At 39.1% G+C, this 15,871-nt stretch overlaps 2 protein-coding genes across 2 annotated transcripts in view; both read left to right on the top strand.

The window, feature by feature from the left end:
- The window catches only part of LOC144651348 (C-Maf-inducing protein-like), a 45,504-nt gene extending 40,039 nt beyond the window's left edge, over positions 1-5,465 (top strand). The window contains exons 20-23 of the mRNA XM_078511294.1: positions 62-109; positions 631-777; positions 1,433-1,609; positions 2,360-5,465. Of these exons, the coding sequence (XP_078367420.1) occupies positions 62-109; positions 631-777; positions 1,433-1,609; positions 2,360-2,407 (420 nt within the window). The 3' untranslated portion in view covers positions 2,408-5,465. The remainder of the gene's footprint in view (positions 1-61; positions 110-630; positions 778-1,432; positions 1,610-2,359) is intronic.
- A 2,127-nt stretch (positions 5,466-7,592) lies between these two features.
- On the top strand, positions 7,593-15,830 carry LOC144651334 (cytochrome b5-like). Its single transcript, XM_078511284.1, has 6 exons — positions 7,593-7,746; positions 10,081-10,117; positions 10,669-10,760; positions 11,441-11,461; positions 13,075-13,121; positions 15,425-15,830. Exons 1-6 carry the CDS (start codon positions 7,630-7,632, stop codon positions 15,504-15,506), a joined length of 396 nt encoding a protein of 131 aa, XP_078367410.1. The 5' UTR covers positions 7,593-7,629; the 3' UTR covers positions 15,507-15,830.
- Positions 15,831-15,871: the final 41 nt, after the last annotated feature.

Raw genomic sequence — 15,871 nt, 5'->3', positions numbered from 1 at the left:
TGCATTTGATTTACTGTTAAAACTCTTGGGTTCTAATAAATATATTTTTCTGTTTGTGAAGCAGGAGAAGGGTGGACCTACAGTCCTTACTCTACCAACAAAATCAACAGTAAGTTATTACACTAATAATGGAATAAAACAACAATAACAATGAAAAAAACAACAACAACAGCAAAACAATAAAATCGATTATAACAACAACAGAAACGCTGTAAAACTGCAGCACAACCACAACCACAGCGATAGTTCCATTAACTAACAATAACAACAACAGGAGCAATAAGGATAGCTTTGGTGTACATGTATTTCTTGATACTTGCGTTAATATACATAGAAGATCAACAGATATGGTTAACGAAGCTATTGAGGAGTTACCCTTAGTGACAATTTGCCCTTGTAAAAACGTCCGAAGAATTAGTAATAATAATACTTTATTTCCGTTTCACATGAAAGAACATCTTTAATGACAACTTAACACGAGTACCCACTAGAGGGCAACGTCAACATACGTCATATTGCTTAGCAACGTGGACGAAACCCTCATTCCCAGATACTGGCTCTCCTTATATTTATTCCACCCGCATGTATCAATTGCATTTATTCTAACTAGATACTTGTGTCCTTCTTTAGGATGATGATCTGGCCCGACTCCTCAAGTCCGGCTCGTTTGGTAATCTCCAGAGCCTCAACCTGGCCTTCACGCACGTGACGAGCGCATGTGCTGAATACTTGGTTCAGTTGCCAGCACTGCTGCACTTAAATCTTTGGTCAACACAGGTTAGCTGTGTTCTGTAATCCTTTGCTTTCTGAAAAAAAAAAGAAGGTCATACCAAGTGTTGTAACTTGTGTACAATCTATTGTTACCCCCCCCTCCCCCCCTCTCCCCCCCCGGTTAGGGAGCTTGGTGGTTGTAAGAGAGTTAGGTTCTGAATAGGCCATTTTCGAGTTCCCTTTGCCTCTGTTTCAAAACGAGTCAACGTGCGAAAGCATTCAAATGAAAATGAGTTTGATTTGCATGAAAATGTACCTGTTTGTAAAACTCATTTTCATACGAATGGTTTCGCACGTAGACATCGTTTTGAAACAGAGACAAAGGGTAACTCGGAAATTGCCTATTGGGAGGTTGTGTTCTTGGAAAGGACACTTTACTCTTGTACAGTGCCTCTCTCCAGCCAGGAATATAAATAGGTAGCATCAGAAATGTAAGGGTAACCCAACAGAATGCTGACATGTAGTCTGCGATGGACTAGTCACTTCATGCTTCAGAAACTGGGATAAGCCTCAGTTGGTCGGGTCTCTTAGCTTGCGAGAAGACTTCACCTCTACCCACCCCTCAATGATTATCCGAGGGGTAAATAGTGTTTCCATCACTAAGTTAGTTTTCATTTGAAATGGGAAAAGTTTTATTAATTTGCGAAACCGGTTTTTCCAGTTTGGTGACAGAGGTCTTCACATGGTAGCTGAGCAGCTCCACAACTTGGAGTCGCTGAATCTGTGCGAGACGCCCGTGACGGATGATGGGCTTTCATCTTTGGTAATCATGTCCAGTCTTCGCAATTTGAACCTCAACAGTACCAGGCTCTCACCGACAACATACGAAAAACTCAAGGTGAGTGCTCTATTATTGAGTCGCGTTGAAATTGACGGCGAACAGATGCTTTGATGCCTCAAGAGCACTTTGCATTAGCCCAGCTTTCTAATTTATGTTGCAGCGTTTTTTGCACCTTTTAGAGCAAAGACGTCTTTTTTCTAGCCAAAACAAAACAGAGCAAAACAGCGGTTTTAAGTTGAATGCTAATTATTATTAAAAAATATGTGGTTGTTTTGATTTTATGTTGCGGAGCTCTAAAATCCAATTGTTAATAATAGTCCGTGCAACGTGTTTTTACAAACCAGAAAACATACTCTTTGTTTGGCTTGGTTTTAATTAATTTCTGATTGGTTTATTATTGTTTTGTTCTTTTGTTTTACGTTTATTGTGACTGGCTAATGGTTAGCGAGTGGCTCTGTATTTACCTAGATTTTGATCAACGACCAAGATGTAAAGCACGGGCCAAACGAGGATGAGAGTTGATGAGAGTTTACTCTCATGAGAGTTTTCGTCAACTCTCATCGAATATCATAAACTTGGGCCAACCGAGGGAAAACTCTCATCGACTCTCATGAAAAATTTGAGCACGTTCAAAGTCGATGAGAGCGCATGAGAGTCGATGAGAGTGCATGAGAGTTTCAGGCCAAACAAGAGGGAGAGTTTGAACTGTCATCAACTCTCATCCTCGTTTGGCCCGGGCTTTAGAAAACGTTTCAATTGCCTGGACAGTTGCTTTAACAATGTCTTGTTTTTCTGTTGTTACCAAAGAAACTGCCGAGACTAGAAGAATTTGATGTGAGGTACACGGATGTTTGACTTATGAGTTATTACCTACGTGCCTTGTGACATGAAACAGTAGATGCATCCGTGACCACGTCACGCAATCAGTTGTACACCTCTTCCCCTAGTTACCAGGGTCCGCTGACGCCGTCTTGGTAGAACGACCGTATCCTTCGGAAGACTGTGAACTAGCACTTGCACAATCATGTAATATAGTCCTGGTTGATTTTGTTGCTTCTCGGTCAAGACTTTTTGTAGAGTAGGTTCTAAAATTTGTTTTCAGCCCGGCAGAAAGAAAAAATACGGAAAATAGTTGTATTGTACAGAGATCTATATATTTGTGCTGTTGTGGCACACTGTAGATAAAAATGCTATCTTGTGAAAAGCTAGAAGAGTTTCTAGCTTCATTCTTTATTTCTTTGAAGTTTAGGTAATTCAGTTTCTCTAGTCGTGTGGGTTTTTGGGGAGGAGGGGGTGGGGTGAATAGGAGACAGACTGGAAACTGAAACCAGTTCTTCTTAAATATCGCGCCCGCGATCTTGCCACCGTAGCGTCCAACGTAAAATAATTAACAATTATTCACTGAAGTGGAGGTGGCTAGTGGTGAATATTTACCGAGCTACGAAGCGGCGAAGTAAATATTCACCACTGACCACCCACACTAAGGTGAATAGTTGTTTACTAAAACAGTGAGATAAAATAAGCCCAAAAGGATGATTTCTAACTCATTTATTCCTGTCAACGATTACAAATTTCGCGCACAAGTTGCTTGAAGGTGAATAGCAAATGATATCCGGAGTTTGGTTAGCCAATCAGAGCGCGCCAACAACGCTATCCACTGTTTTAGTATATGCTAACTCTGATTATTTCCATGGCTCAAAGTCTGCAATTGGTTTTTATAGCCAGTGCGTAAATTATTTCATGGTGTAGGTCGCATAAAATTTTTAAAAGTAGAGAGAAGCTTTATGGGAAAACGAGAATGGGAGGTGTATATAAAACATTATGTTAACTTTACAGAAAAAAATAATAACGGTATAAGTACACATTTCCTGAGAGAATCGACTTGGTTCTGTTGCAAAAAACGTTGGGACAGGGGGACAAACTGAAGTAAAACAAGTGGTATCGTGGTGTTAATTTGTTTTAAAACAAACAAGTGAATTGCAAATCATAATCGGAAAGGCTCAGTCGCTACAGAAGATTAATACTCGGTCCTCTCAGGAACCCGAAAATGAGTTTAATATAATTCAGGACCTACAAGATGTTTTGTGCAATAGCAGGGGTTTCACAAGTTAAAAAAATTGGTGGTCATTTATTTTAAAACAACGGCTATAGCTTTGCAGTGGTAGTCTTGGGTATCTTTCCTTCCTTGAAGACATTTTGCAGAACAGGAGCCCGTATTTATCCTAGTTATCTGAGCCCGGTTGTTCAAAGCACGATAAAGCTAATCCAGGATTAGCGTGAAATTTGATTTCAATTTTATAACATTTCGTTGAGGTTTTCTGTTAATATTTCTGTCCCCCAGTTTTGATGTGGACCAATCTCAAACTTAACAAAACATTAGCTATGGAAAACCCTTAAAACAAGAGAAATAAAAATATTGATCATCTTTTAATCCTGGATTAGCGTTAATCGTCTTTTGAACAACCCGGCCCAGACTTCTAGCTCTGCGCTCACTCAATTCAAAAGCGTCTGATCATGAGATTCCATACTGATGATGTAGGTCTGACGTAGCTCATGCAGTCGCTTGTGATTGGTTGTCACATGCGCGCGAAAAGCCACGTCATCAGCACGGATTCTTCACAGAATTATTTTTTAAAAGACCCGCGAAAAATAGCAACCGAGCCCCTCGGGTTTCAAAACCTGCCAATCTTTTAAAGTGGTAACTTGAAATGAAATGTAAGATAAGCTTGAAACCCCTGTCAGCAGCAAACACTTTTAGGGATAGTGAAATGATGCATTTCTTTCTATGAAAGCCTTGCGTAGAATTCTTAAAGTAGTGAATTTAGTACTCTCAACATTCTGAAGAGTAAAAAAATTAGTATAAGTAGTCGCAGTTCTTGGCCTTCGCTACCAAATTCCGCAGGTGAAAAAAATAGAGGAAAGCATTTTCTTTTATTCCTACATATCTGTCACCAAATGATGTGTGCATCCCAGACTTCCTTAGCATTAGCAAGGTCAAGGTCTCTGGCTGCTTTGTACAAAGTAGTTTGGTCTAAAGATACAACACGCATGCGTACTTTGTTACTTTGAAGCGCACCGTAATCAGACAGCGGTCAAACTCAAATCTCAACGCCTCTTAGATTTTCTTCCTGTAACCTAAAAGTTATATATAAGACGTTTGTAACAAAGCGTTCAAAAAAAAAAAATCCGACTAAGAATTGACTAAGAAATATTAAACTCTCGGTGCATATTTAACGTTCAATGCGTACCTTTTCAGTAATAAAAGATTTCAGACACCCCCCCCTAGTTACATTTGTTAGTGGCAGCTTTGGCGGAAACTGCGCACACTCTGTACGTTTGACCGCTGTCTCGTCGTTTCCCTCTAACAAGACATCCTGTTGTTGGCTTTCCTACTGCCTGGCCAATCAGAAGCCAGGTTTGCCTTGGAGGCGGACAGGTCAAATTAAATTGCCACATGCCCACGATGCACGTGTAAGTCATGTGGTTCTAGGCTCTCTGATTGGCTGAGAAGTTGGAAAGCCAACTTAACGACAACGAAAAACGTAGCGAGATAGGTAGGGTACGTTTCACTATTGTCAATGCTCACGCGCTTCGAATTTAATAACTATCAAAATTCCTAACCACACATGAAACTAGAAGAAAGTTCACGGCACTTTGACACCTAAACTTCATTGTATAGTGTTAGAGTTACGAACATATACAAAATGCTATTAACAGTACGTGCTTATTGTACATAAAATGCGCTACAGAAATATAATTAATTACGTTTCATTTATGTATAAAATGAAGGAAGTGTAAAATTCTTTTCCTTTTTTCAGTCCTCCCTTTGTGTAGGAGAAACAAAGTTAACCTTAATATAAATTATTACTTCTTTATGTGTCTTGTGAATTAAACGTTACGTCGTAGCTTGTCGTTTAGTAGTTTGAATATTTGGTGATGTAAATGTACTTTTTTGTTAGCTACTTGAAGTACAATTTCAGGTGGCAAGCAAAATACCTGGCTCATAGAAAACCGGCATAGTGTAGAACTGTGTCACGGATTTTAGCCTTACTTAGACAAAAGAAAGTGGCAACCAAATGGAGTGTAATATAAAAATACGAAATTAAAACAGTGGAGGAACATTTTAAAAAACACAGCAAATTCGAAAGAAGGTACGGATGGACAAAAATTGAAGTACATTTAGGCCCGGGCCAAACGTCGGACTTCTCATGAGTCGAACCTAATGCAAATAACCAAAAACAAAAGGTTTTGCTCATTTGCATTAGGTTCGACTCATGTGAAGTTCGACGTTTGGCCCGGGCCTAAAACAGATTGTGATGTGGGCTTAACTTGAAAACTGTTGCGCTGAACAGTTTTTGAAGTTAATCTCGTTTGTTTTTAACCTTCAACTACAACACCCGGAAGATATATTTGTAGTGAAGCAATGGTTTTGTCAATTAAATCTACAGAAGTAATTTCTTCGCTAACATTATTTTTTATATCGAGTACTATTTGGCAAAAGATCCCCTCCCTGAATTATTGCTCGTGATTCCCATGTTAGAGGACTTCACAGGAAGCAGAAGTGTAGCAGCTCTTGTAAGCTTGTTATTCTACAGGTCCTCTAGTGTAGCAGTTGCTATTGGTTTAATGGGAAGGGGCATTGGTCCTGTTGTTTGTTCGGTTAAAGGTAAAGCAACTTTATTTATACACGGTTTGCGTTTAAAGCTAGAATCTTGTGGGGCCGTGTGTATGAAACAAATATAATATATTAAATAAACATAACATGGTTAAAAATCCCAACTGGCAGGAGGCAGACCAGTTGGCTACCTTATTGTTACTTATTTTCGCGGGACTTAATTTTCGCGATTTTCGTGATTTTCAAAAAATCGCGAAATTAAAGACCCGCGAAAATTAATTCTAAACGATTTCTATTGTATTTTTTATGCTAATTACGTATTTTTGGCCAAATCGCGAAAATTAAGTCTCGCGAAATATTCCTGTTCCATTTTCGCGAAATTAAGTACCCGCGAAAATAAGTAACAATAAGGTAGTTGTGTTAAAAAGGGGGCCGGAAAAAAAAAAATATATAAAAAAAAAAAAAAAAAGGAGAGAGACAGTTGGCTATTTACAAGCATGACCGAGGATTTGAGCTCGGGGCAACCGAGAACAAATCCAGATAGTGGTCAGAACGGGACTGGAACCCGGGACCTCCAGATTTCAAGTCCGGCGCTCTAACCACTCGGCCACGCTGCCTCGGTTGTTCTCTCGAAGGGTAGCGAGCTTTTCACGTGAGACCCTGTCCCTTGCAAGAGCTGCTATCCGACCCAAACATTGTATGGTAAACATGACCTGCAATGCGGGCGTATTTTGGATGAGCGAACACTGAATATTCCATTGAAGGTTGAGGCGAGTGAAAAAACTGACTAGGCTGCAGCCCTTTTTCCCGTTTTTGAATTCGAGCGCTCTCCCACCAAAAACGCTTGCGCTGCAGGCTATGGTAGACACGACAGTTAGTGCTAGATTAGTTTTTTATTGGAGTCTCGTAATAAGGGGCTACCTATGTACAACTCCTCCTTATATAGCTGTTTTCTCTTCAGTCGTCTTAGACCTTCGTTGGTTTGTTGTTGTAGTACGTCTCAAACCTCGATTTGCGGAGAAAACGCAACAATTCCATACGTTTGCTAATTTGAAACGTTCCCTAAACTGATCAAAGGTCGCGCCGCATACGTCTTCCCTGACAAGCGACACTTTTCTCGCCCAACCAAGGATGATATAATTTTCTCTTGCATATGAATCGGCACTGTGGGTCACAGAAGACACCCACTAATTTACTTCGGCTAGTTTATTTCACCATTTTGGAAGAGCGACATTGCTGATAATGTATTTGTGAATTTCAACTTTGACTTCAACTTTGTCCCTTTGCTATAAAGCATTTTTTTCATAAGTTAAGCCACTTTTTGTTTTCGCAACATCCAACGGGAAACTTGTGTAAGACCTCCCCCTTTCCTCCCATACCAGAGTTCGAGAAGGGCCTGGGGCGAGACTTCACGCATGCGTAACCTCACGTTCTAGAAGACGGTTTCTCAATATTTAGCAAGATGGCAGAAGGTTTGAAAAAGATCACTTTAGAAGAGGTTAACAAGCATAATGCTGCAGGATCATCGTGGCTAGTTATCCATAACAAAGTATTCGATGTCACGAAATTCTTAGATGAGGTAAGTGGAGCTATTTTTCAAGAACAGCAAGCAAAGACTCCTTTCCTATAAAGTGATGTAATCACCTGGCGAGCATGCTTGTGTAATTAGAACTTGACCCCTATCTACTCCGGTATGAGAAGATTTTGGAACACAAGTAGAGATTTGGGACAATGCATAAAGATTAACTTAAACATTTTCCTTGTAATAGCAGTCTATATTTATGTACGATGGATTGCAGACAAAACGAACGTATAACTGGTCTTTGAACTTTGGTCAGATCCCAAAATAAAGCTAAACCTTTATTATTAGGGTTAATATATTTAGTTCAAGTTTTAAATATTTCTAATGTCGTTCAATTTGAGTTGTGGGGCATACATGTTTCCTCATCAGCCAACAGAATTATAGTCTCCTTATTTTACAATTAATGTGCAACATTGAAATGTGCTTCTTTTACAATAGCTTTTCTATCTTTTTTTTATTGAGAGTCGTTTCACCTGCAATAATAATATATTATTGCTATTCATTTGTATTATAGTCACTGCATTATAATATGTTAATTTGTTACACAATACTTGGTCAGTTTCTCTGAAAAGTATCTAAGGCAATTATTAATCGTTGTTAATCTGACCTTCAAAATCTGGCTGTATTAGAAAGGGCCTGTACTGAAGAAGTTCATTCAGTCAACTGACTGAGCTTTTATTCAAGCCAGAGAAAAGGGGCTGTTGAAAGGAGATGGCTGTAAGGCAGTAAACTTTGCAACTGCATCATGTTCAGGGATGTTGTTAAGGGCCGGCTGCCGGCTAATTTAACCCGCTGAAATAGAACTTAAATCCGGCTGAAATTTCACATGAAAACAAAGACTTGGGTAAACTTATAGAGCCACCAAGGCCAGAAAAGCCAGCTGGGCTTGTTGATGAGCCGGCTTAGTGTTTTATTAGCTACATCCCTGCATGTCACCAAACTATCAGGGGAGGCGCAGTGGCCTAATGGTTTGTGTACTGGACTCCTGATCAAGCGGTCTGGGTTCGAGCCCTGGCCGGGGCACTGCATTGTGTTCTTGGGCAAGACAGTTTACTCTCAAAGTGCCTCTCTCCTACCAGGTGTATAAATGCATGGGTACTGGCGATCTTCGACTTCGAGTCAAACGGCCCGGGTTCGATGCCTGGCCGGGGCGCTGCGTTGTGTTCTTGGGCAAGACACTTTACTCTCACAGTGCCTCTCTTCACCCAGGTGTATAAATGGGTACCGGCGATTTACTGCTGGGGGGTAACCCTGCGATGGACTAGCATCCCATCCAGGGGGGAGTAGAAATACTCCTAGTCGCTTAATGCTACGGAAACCGGGATAAGCTCCGGCTGTATGGGCCTCATGGCTCGGAGACAGACTTAACTTACTTACTGGCGAACTAATGCTAGGGGAGAGCCCTGGGATGGACATGCATGCCATCCAGGGGGGAGTAGAAAATACTCCTAGTCGCTTAATGCTACAGAGATAAGCTCGGGCCTGATGAGCCACTAGGCTTGAACGCAGACTTTACCTTTAACCTTTACCAAAGTGTCAGGAGGCATAATACAGGGTTGGAAATAAGGAAAAACAGATTGATGGCTGATTTTTTGTGAAGGTGCAAATGATAAAGATTTGAGCAATTTGATAATTTTGTTAAATTTTATTTAATTTTTGGCTGGTAGATTTGATCAGTAATTACTGATCTACCGATCACCGGCGGTTATTTCCAACCCTGATAATAGCATCTTTAAATTATTTTCTGTAGATACAGTGTAATCTATGGCTCACAGTGGTCAATTAAGTGGCTTATTTGTACATGGGACTAACTATCCTGCACGCAGTTGATGTAGTGGGACAATAGCAAGACACCTCATGACATATTTATACCACATAACACTCAGTTCATGTAGAATACTATTGACTAAACAGCACTGTGGTTAGCCTAACTAGCACTGCTGTTAGCCTAACTAGCGCTGTGGTTAGCCTAACTAGAAATCCGGTTAGCCTAAATAGGACTCCGGTTAGCCTACTTTAGCTTGGGTTGCTTGCGATTAGCTTTTATAATAGGGTTAGGATTTCTATCCAAAAAATCAGGAATCTTGGCAGTTGGTCGTCGGTGGCCTAGTAGATATCGCTTCCGCTCGGCATGCCGGCGACCCAGGTTCGAATCCTCTTGGTCTCAACTTTTTTTAACTTAAAAAAAATAAGTTACCGGTAAGTGTGATTTATACCTCATGTATGAAAATGAGAAGTCTCACGACATCAACTGCATGCTAAATAGTCAATTCCATTTGTACATACATGAATTATTTATTGGCGATATTTTTTTTCTTAAATATTATTCAGCATCCAGGTGGAGAAGAAGTATTACTGGAACAAGCTGGTAAGCATTCTATTTTTTCTGATTCAAAGCACTGTGTTTTGTGTTCTTAAACAAGGCACTGTATAGAGCATTTTCACGAAGATATCAAGATCGTTTTGCTTGCATTAAAAACATCAACAAGCACTCTTCTGGCACAAAAATTTCCCCAGCAATTAATGACACTAATGTCTGAAATATACTAAAATTACAGTTTTGTAAGTTCCATAGTTTTGAATTTAGAATTTTGATGACATCATGTGAAAATCCTTCACTGATACTTTCAGTTTAAGATTGACGTAAAACAAATCTCAACTGGCAGGAGGTGAACTAGTTGGCTATTTTACGTGTGGTCAAGGAGTTGAGTTTAGGTCTACCAATGAAAGCTATTGAGCAGTACTCTTCATGCTGTACTGTTTATTATGCTGTACAAGGTGGTTCTAACTTCGTCTGTGAATGAAACCCTAGTGTGTGACCATTCAAGTGAAAGCTATTGAGCAACACTTCCATGTGGTACAGTCTGTTTATTATGCTGTATAAGCACCATTTGACCACTTTTACCATCATTTGAACAGGTGGGGATGCTACTGAAAACTTTGAGGATGTTGGCCATTCTTCTGATGCTAGAGAACTAATGGAGTCTTATCTAATAGGAGAACTTGTTGATGTAAGTATTGTTCTGCTGCGTTATTGCATCTTCCTTTACTGTTTTAAGTGGTTATTTTTATATTTCACTCAATTTGGTGGCCATTTTCTTACATGTACACTGTATGTCCAAATTTGGCTAAAATCTGTGACACAGTTTCTTTCACTCCTTTTCTAAAGTTTGCTGAGGGCAGAATTTTCTTAATCCCCAAGATCCCCAAGCTCAAGATTTGTTACTTATTAAGACGGATTCCGATTCCGTTCCAGCAATGAATGCGAAAATTAAGTACCAAAAATCTACTCATTGCACGGCAACATTTTGTATACTATTTAAAAGATCTCAACGAAATTCATTTGTCTTAGTGACCCCGCAATTAAATTCTAAAGCATTCTCGAGAAAATTAAAGTCAAACCTCGAAAAAATGTATTAAACGCGCGCCATTTTGTTTTGAACTGGCGCAAGACGTCCGTTTTAACTGAAATAAAGACAACTTCAAATCCATTTTTATCTCACGGGGTCAGCTTGAGTGCTTAATTTTTGGCAGGTTTTTGTTAGCTGTACTAAAACTGTTGCCATGCTAAGAGGCCTTTTTGGTAACTTTATTTTTGCCTGTTTTGCTCGAAAATTGTGCGGAAACTAGGCAAATATGTTTTTTACATCTTTACAAAGTGCACAGCTAATGTATTTTTTTTAACTTTCAGGAGGATAAGATTTCAGAGAAGGTATGTATTCCCCTACAATACTAGATATTCAATGTTGCCTTAGTTTCCTACACATGCTCCTTATTATTACATTCCTTATTGTTCTGGCCAGGATGCCGAGATGCCCCAGCAAAGAGCTTTCTTGTTTTGAGGTCACAGCTCACCAAGCCCCAAATTTCTGAATCAGAAATTTCTGAATTTCTGTACTATCTTAGTAGACATAATGAATCCAGAACTCGTAGCAGCCATAATTTCAAATATACGCAATATAGAGCAATGAAAAACGCGTATTTTTACTCGTATTTTCCGAGGACCATAAGAGAGTGGAATGCACTCCCTGCGGCGATTGTTGAGTCCGACTCTCTTGCGTGTTTCCAGTCTGGACTGCACAAGCATTTTTATTAATTTAGTGGTTTACCCATAGAATTTTAGAATTTTTAGATTTTTTTTTTTTTTAATTTAGAATTTTTCAGTTATTATATATGTACATATTGTATTTTACTTATTTTTAGACGTTGGTGTGATATCCATATGGACTTTTTACCGACATATTAAAATGTAGATCTATGTAGATGTCTTCACATATTAAAGGAACCAAAGTAATTGGCAAACTGGGTACTGTAAGTTATAGATCTACCGGGGAAACAATCAGCAATAATGTGCATCAGATGCAAGAGAACCAGCAATAATACCCAATTAGTTAACTACTTTGATAGGTTCCTTCCAAGATCTGACAAGTCTCCAGTCATCTCTTATGAGAAAAAAAAAATAGGTGCGGGGAATGATTAGATGGGAAGAAGGCAGAGAAGAGAGAGAGTTAATTTCGTACCCAAATCTTCTCAACCCTCGGAGAGAACATCTGGTAAAGTCAGATTTTGCTCGCGTCAAATGTGTCAGAAATGTGACACACGACGCAACTACGCATGCTCGGCAATTTAGTAGATGAAAAGCTCACTTGGCCGCTGTAAATAGCTAATGAACTTCTTTCTCATACAAGGAAAGACAAGTAACACAACTTGAAATAGAGTCGAGGAAGAAAAAATGCCGCCAGTTGTGTTTTTGCTGATAAATTAAAACACTCAAACCAGCCTTCAACGGTGGGGAAAAGCGCGCGCTGTGTTTGACGCGTACAAGCTAGCTGTACACATCAAGTATGCGGCAGATTTGCAAAGTTTTTTGCCCATCTTTTTATCCACGAATATCGTCATTTTAAAACATTTTGTTCTAACAAGCTTGAACTACAAACTGTATTTATAGCTTATTCGCATTAGTAACGTTCAAAACACGACGCGTTTGTAGAAAAGCCTTTAAAACCAAATATTTTCCTACTAGTTAACGCACGGTGCGCGTGTGCCAAACAAAGTTTACATCATCCGCGCACAAATGCTGAAGCTGTTCATCGGCCAATCAGATTGGCGAGTTGAACGCACTTGACCACTGAGATGTGTACTACCGTGGTAAGTAGACATCTGGGTACAAGATTAGAGAGAGACGGCCGTTTTCTGTCTGTCCTGCTTCCCACCATCCTTTGTGTCTTGCAATTTTCTCATAAGAGAAGACTGGCAACAGGTCATTTCCATTATTGAAATCCCTGAATTTTTGTAATAACATGTTTTTATCCCTTCCATATTTAGACTAAAGAAAAGAAAAGTGTGTACTATAATGACAACAAACCTAGCTGGTAAGCTTTAAATTTCTATTTATGCAGGCTGCATTGCAGGTATGGGGCAAGAACTGGGAGTCAATGGTATAGGAAGTGGGAAGTTCAGACCACCTGTCCTCCCCCCCCCCCCCCCCCCCCCCCAACTTGAAGCATGTCCCAAGTTTCGTAAGATAAGAGGTTGCATGAACAGTTAAAGGAAAAGCTTCGTTAAAAGGCTTTAAGATCACACTGTTGTAGAACATTCTTACTGTTGAGATTTGAACTACATTTATTTAGTTATACATTTGAATCTTGCTTCTCGAACTCTCAAGGGTAATGAAAAATAGTTCAAGGAAGTGACTGATAATAAATTACCGTAAAGTTCCGTGTATAAACCGCACCTTTTTCCTCTAAATTCAAGTCAAAAATCGGGGGTGCGGCTTATCTACGGAAACATCTCTGGTTGGAGTTCTCAAAGGCCTAATTAATATTCATAAAAAACTTCTCAAGACGTCATTGAATAAACATATAACAACCTGAAAACGTTGTTGTTGTTCACTACCTTTTAGTTCCTCTGCAAAGCTGTTTGCAGTGAAGCGTGTCAGTCACTTCGAATCATATCTTTCCACCGCGTGCGAAAAGGCACATAGATAAACGCAAATACTCACAAGGCAAATGGCCGACCGCTTCGGTTTTTTTATTGACCTTCACAATAAATACATCTGCTGGATTAACAAACTCTTATTCTGCATGAAGTTTTTATCCTGTTGCGGGTAGCAGTTTCCAAGAATCTTGAAATAAAAACGTGGTTTCTTCCGAAGAAAATGCCGCCATGTTTGTTTTTAATGCCCAGACTCCTCTCTACAATTCAGAGCTTGGCTACTAAGCATTCATCATTCGCGAACGATTCGAACGAATAACAAGTGTTTCAGGAGTGTTTAGAAGTGATAATCTCGAAAAAATGATATCAAGAGAGCATCCAAGTTTAAGATATTGTGAACTCAAACTAAAAAGGAGGTATGACAAGTGAAATGTAGCTTTCGCAAGACTTAATTTATATTAAACATTGCAACAACCACCGTGTCAGTGTTTCGAAACCGTGCTTGTTTGCTTTTGATTGTTTACCAATAGAACTTCACTTGAACGTCAAACTTTATGGTCTGTATATTTTTTTTCCCAAAATTTGAGCTTCCAAATCGGGGGTGCGGCTTATCTACGGGTGCGGCTTATACACGGAACTTTACGGTACTGAAAAAGAAAATCCAAAGGAAATGGAATTGAATTCTAGAAAGCGAGAAGTTCAGGATAACTTATTTCAAAATAGTGAGGTTTGACTGTACATATTTAAACAAAAAAAATATACATTTGTGGATGAAATATTAGCTGTACAGCAAACATTAAGAGAACTTCTGAGTGACCAAAATTTGCTTTTCTGTTGTCTCGAAGGTTTAAAGTTTTTGTCTTTGGCACCCCTTTTAGGGCATCAGTCATGGTGTAGAAACCACTTTCAAAACTTTGAAAAAGCAGTCTAATTTTCTGTTTGTTGATTGAAATTTACAGCAATGTTCAATAACAAGAGCACAGAATGCAAACAAAGCGATTCGTGACTAGGTGGGGAATCTTGTTACCCTTGTCGTTTTACTGCACATTTTTATTTGCTGGACAGTTTGTCAAGGTATTTTTTTTTCTGAAAAAAAAAAAAGTTTTGCTGTGTCAGTGCATGTGTTGGGAAATTGAAGCACTTAAAGTTTTATGACCAACTAAGGGGTTGCTTTGGTAAATAAGCTGCCAGTTTATTGTAATTTAAAACATTTCATTCCACCTTTTTGTAAGGGCTTATGCTTAAAGGGGCTTGGTCGCGATATTTTAGGTAATTCTATTTATTTTCGTAAATTAAGAGCTGTAAACTTCAAATTGACAGAGCAAAAGTCATTTATTGGCAAAATCACGGTCACAAGCAAACAAAGATGATTTTCAGAAGTGTAAATGACACCTCCAAACAAATTGAGAAAAACTTGAAAAAAGTGGGGCTGATGTTTTTCAAGTTTACCTGAACGCAATCCGTTTTAATCATCTCGAATTTTGCCCATCCATGTCCCTTTTTGGCCTTTCTTTGTTTCTTTTGAGTAATTCTACAGTTTGAAGCCGTTATTTGATATTTCAGTTAATTCTATGACCAGTTGGTCATTGCCGAAATTGCCTAAAATTGCGTGCCATAGCACCTTTAAATGGGTGCCTGGTTTTCTCCATAGTTACAGAAAATTAGAGCCCTTATTCAGGGGCTTTTGTTCTTAGTAATATAATACAAATGCTCGATTTGTTTTTTCTTTTCTTTTTTGCAGGGTGAATTCGTTTCTTCTGCCAGCAGCAGCTGTTGCAGTTGTGGTCTCTATTGCTGCTTACAAGTATTTCCATGCCAATTAAGAGCAATCTACCACATGCATATTGTGTCACTGGAATTTATTTCTAAGCAACTGATTATTGTGTTATGTTATAATATATAAGCGTTGTTAAGAATCTTGAACTGGTGCCGTAGCGTAGATTGAGAACCATCTTGATAGAAAAGGGAAAAAGATAACTCTTTTTTTTCCTGGCAAAGTGTTTATGTTTTAGGTTAGTTATGAAATTTTTTTTTTGCCTGCTGTGGTTACTCAAAGCGTAGTTCTTCGAATAACCAATGGAAGGTTAGAGAAAGGACTGCCATGTCTGAACTGTGACTGAGTAATAAATCTTCATTTTGCTTTTGGAGTTTGTGTTGTTCAAAGATCCACACTAAAACGCGTTTATTC

Source organism: Oculina patagonica, chromosome 4, assembly GCF_052425735.1.
Source record: "Oculina patagonica isolate OP01 chromosome 4, crgOcupat, whole genome shotgun sequence".
NCBI lineage: Eukaryota > Metazoa > Cnidaria > Anthozoa > Scleractinia > Oculinidae > Oculina > Oculina patagonica.
This window is presented reverse-complemented; position numbering and strand designations above follow the sequence as displayed.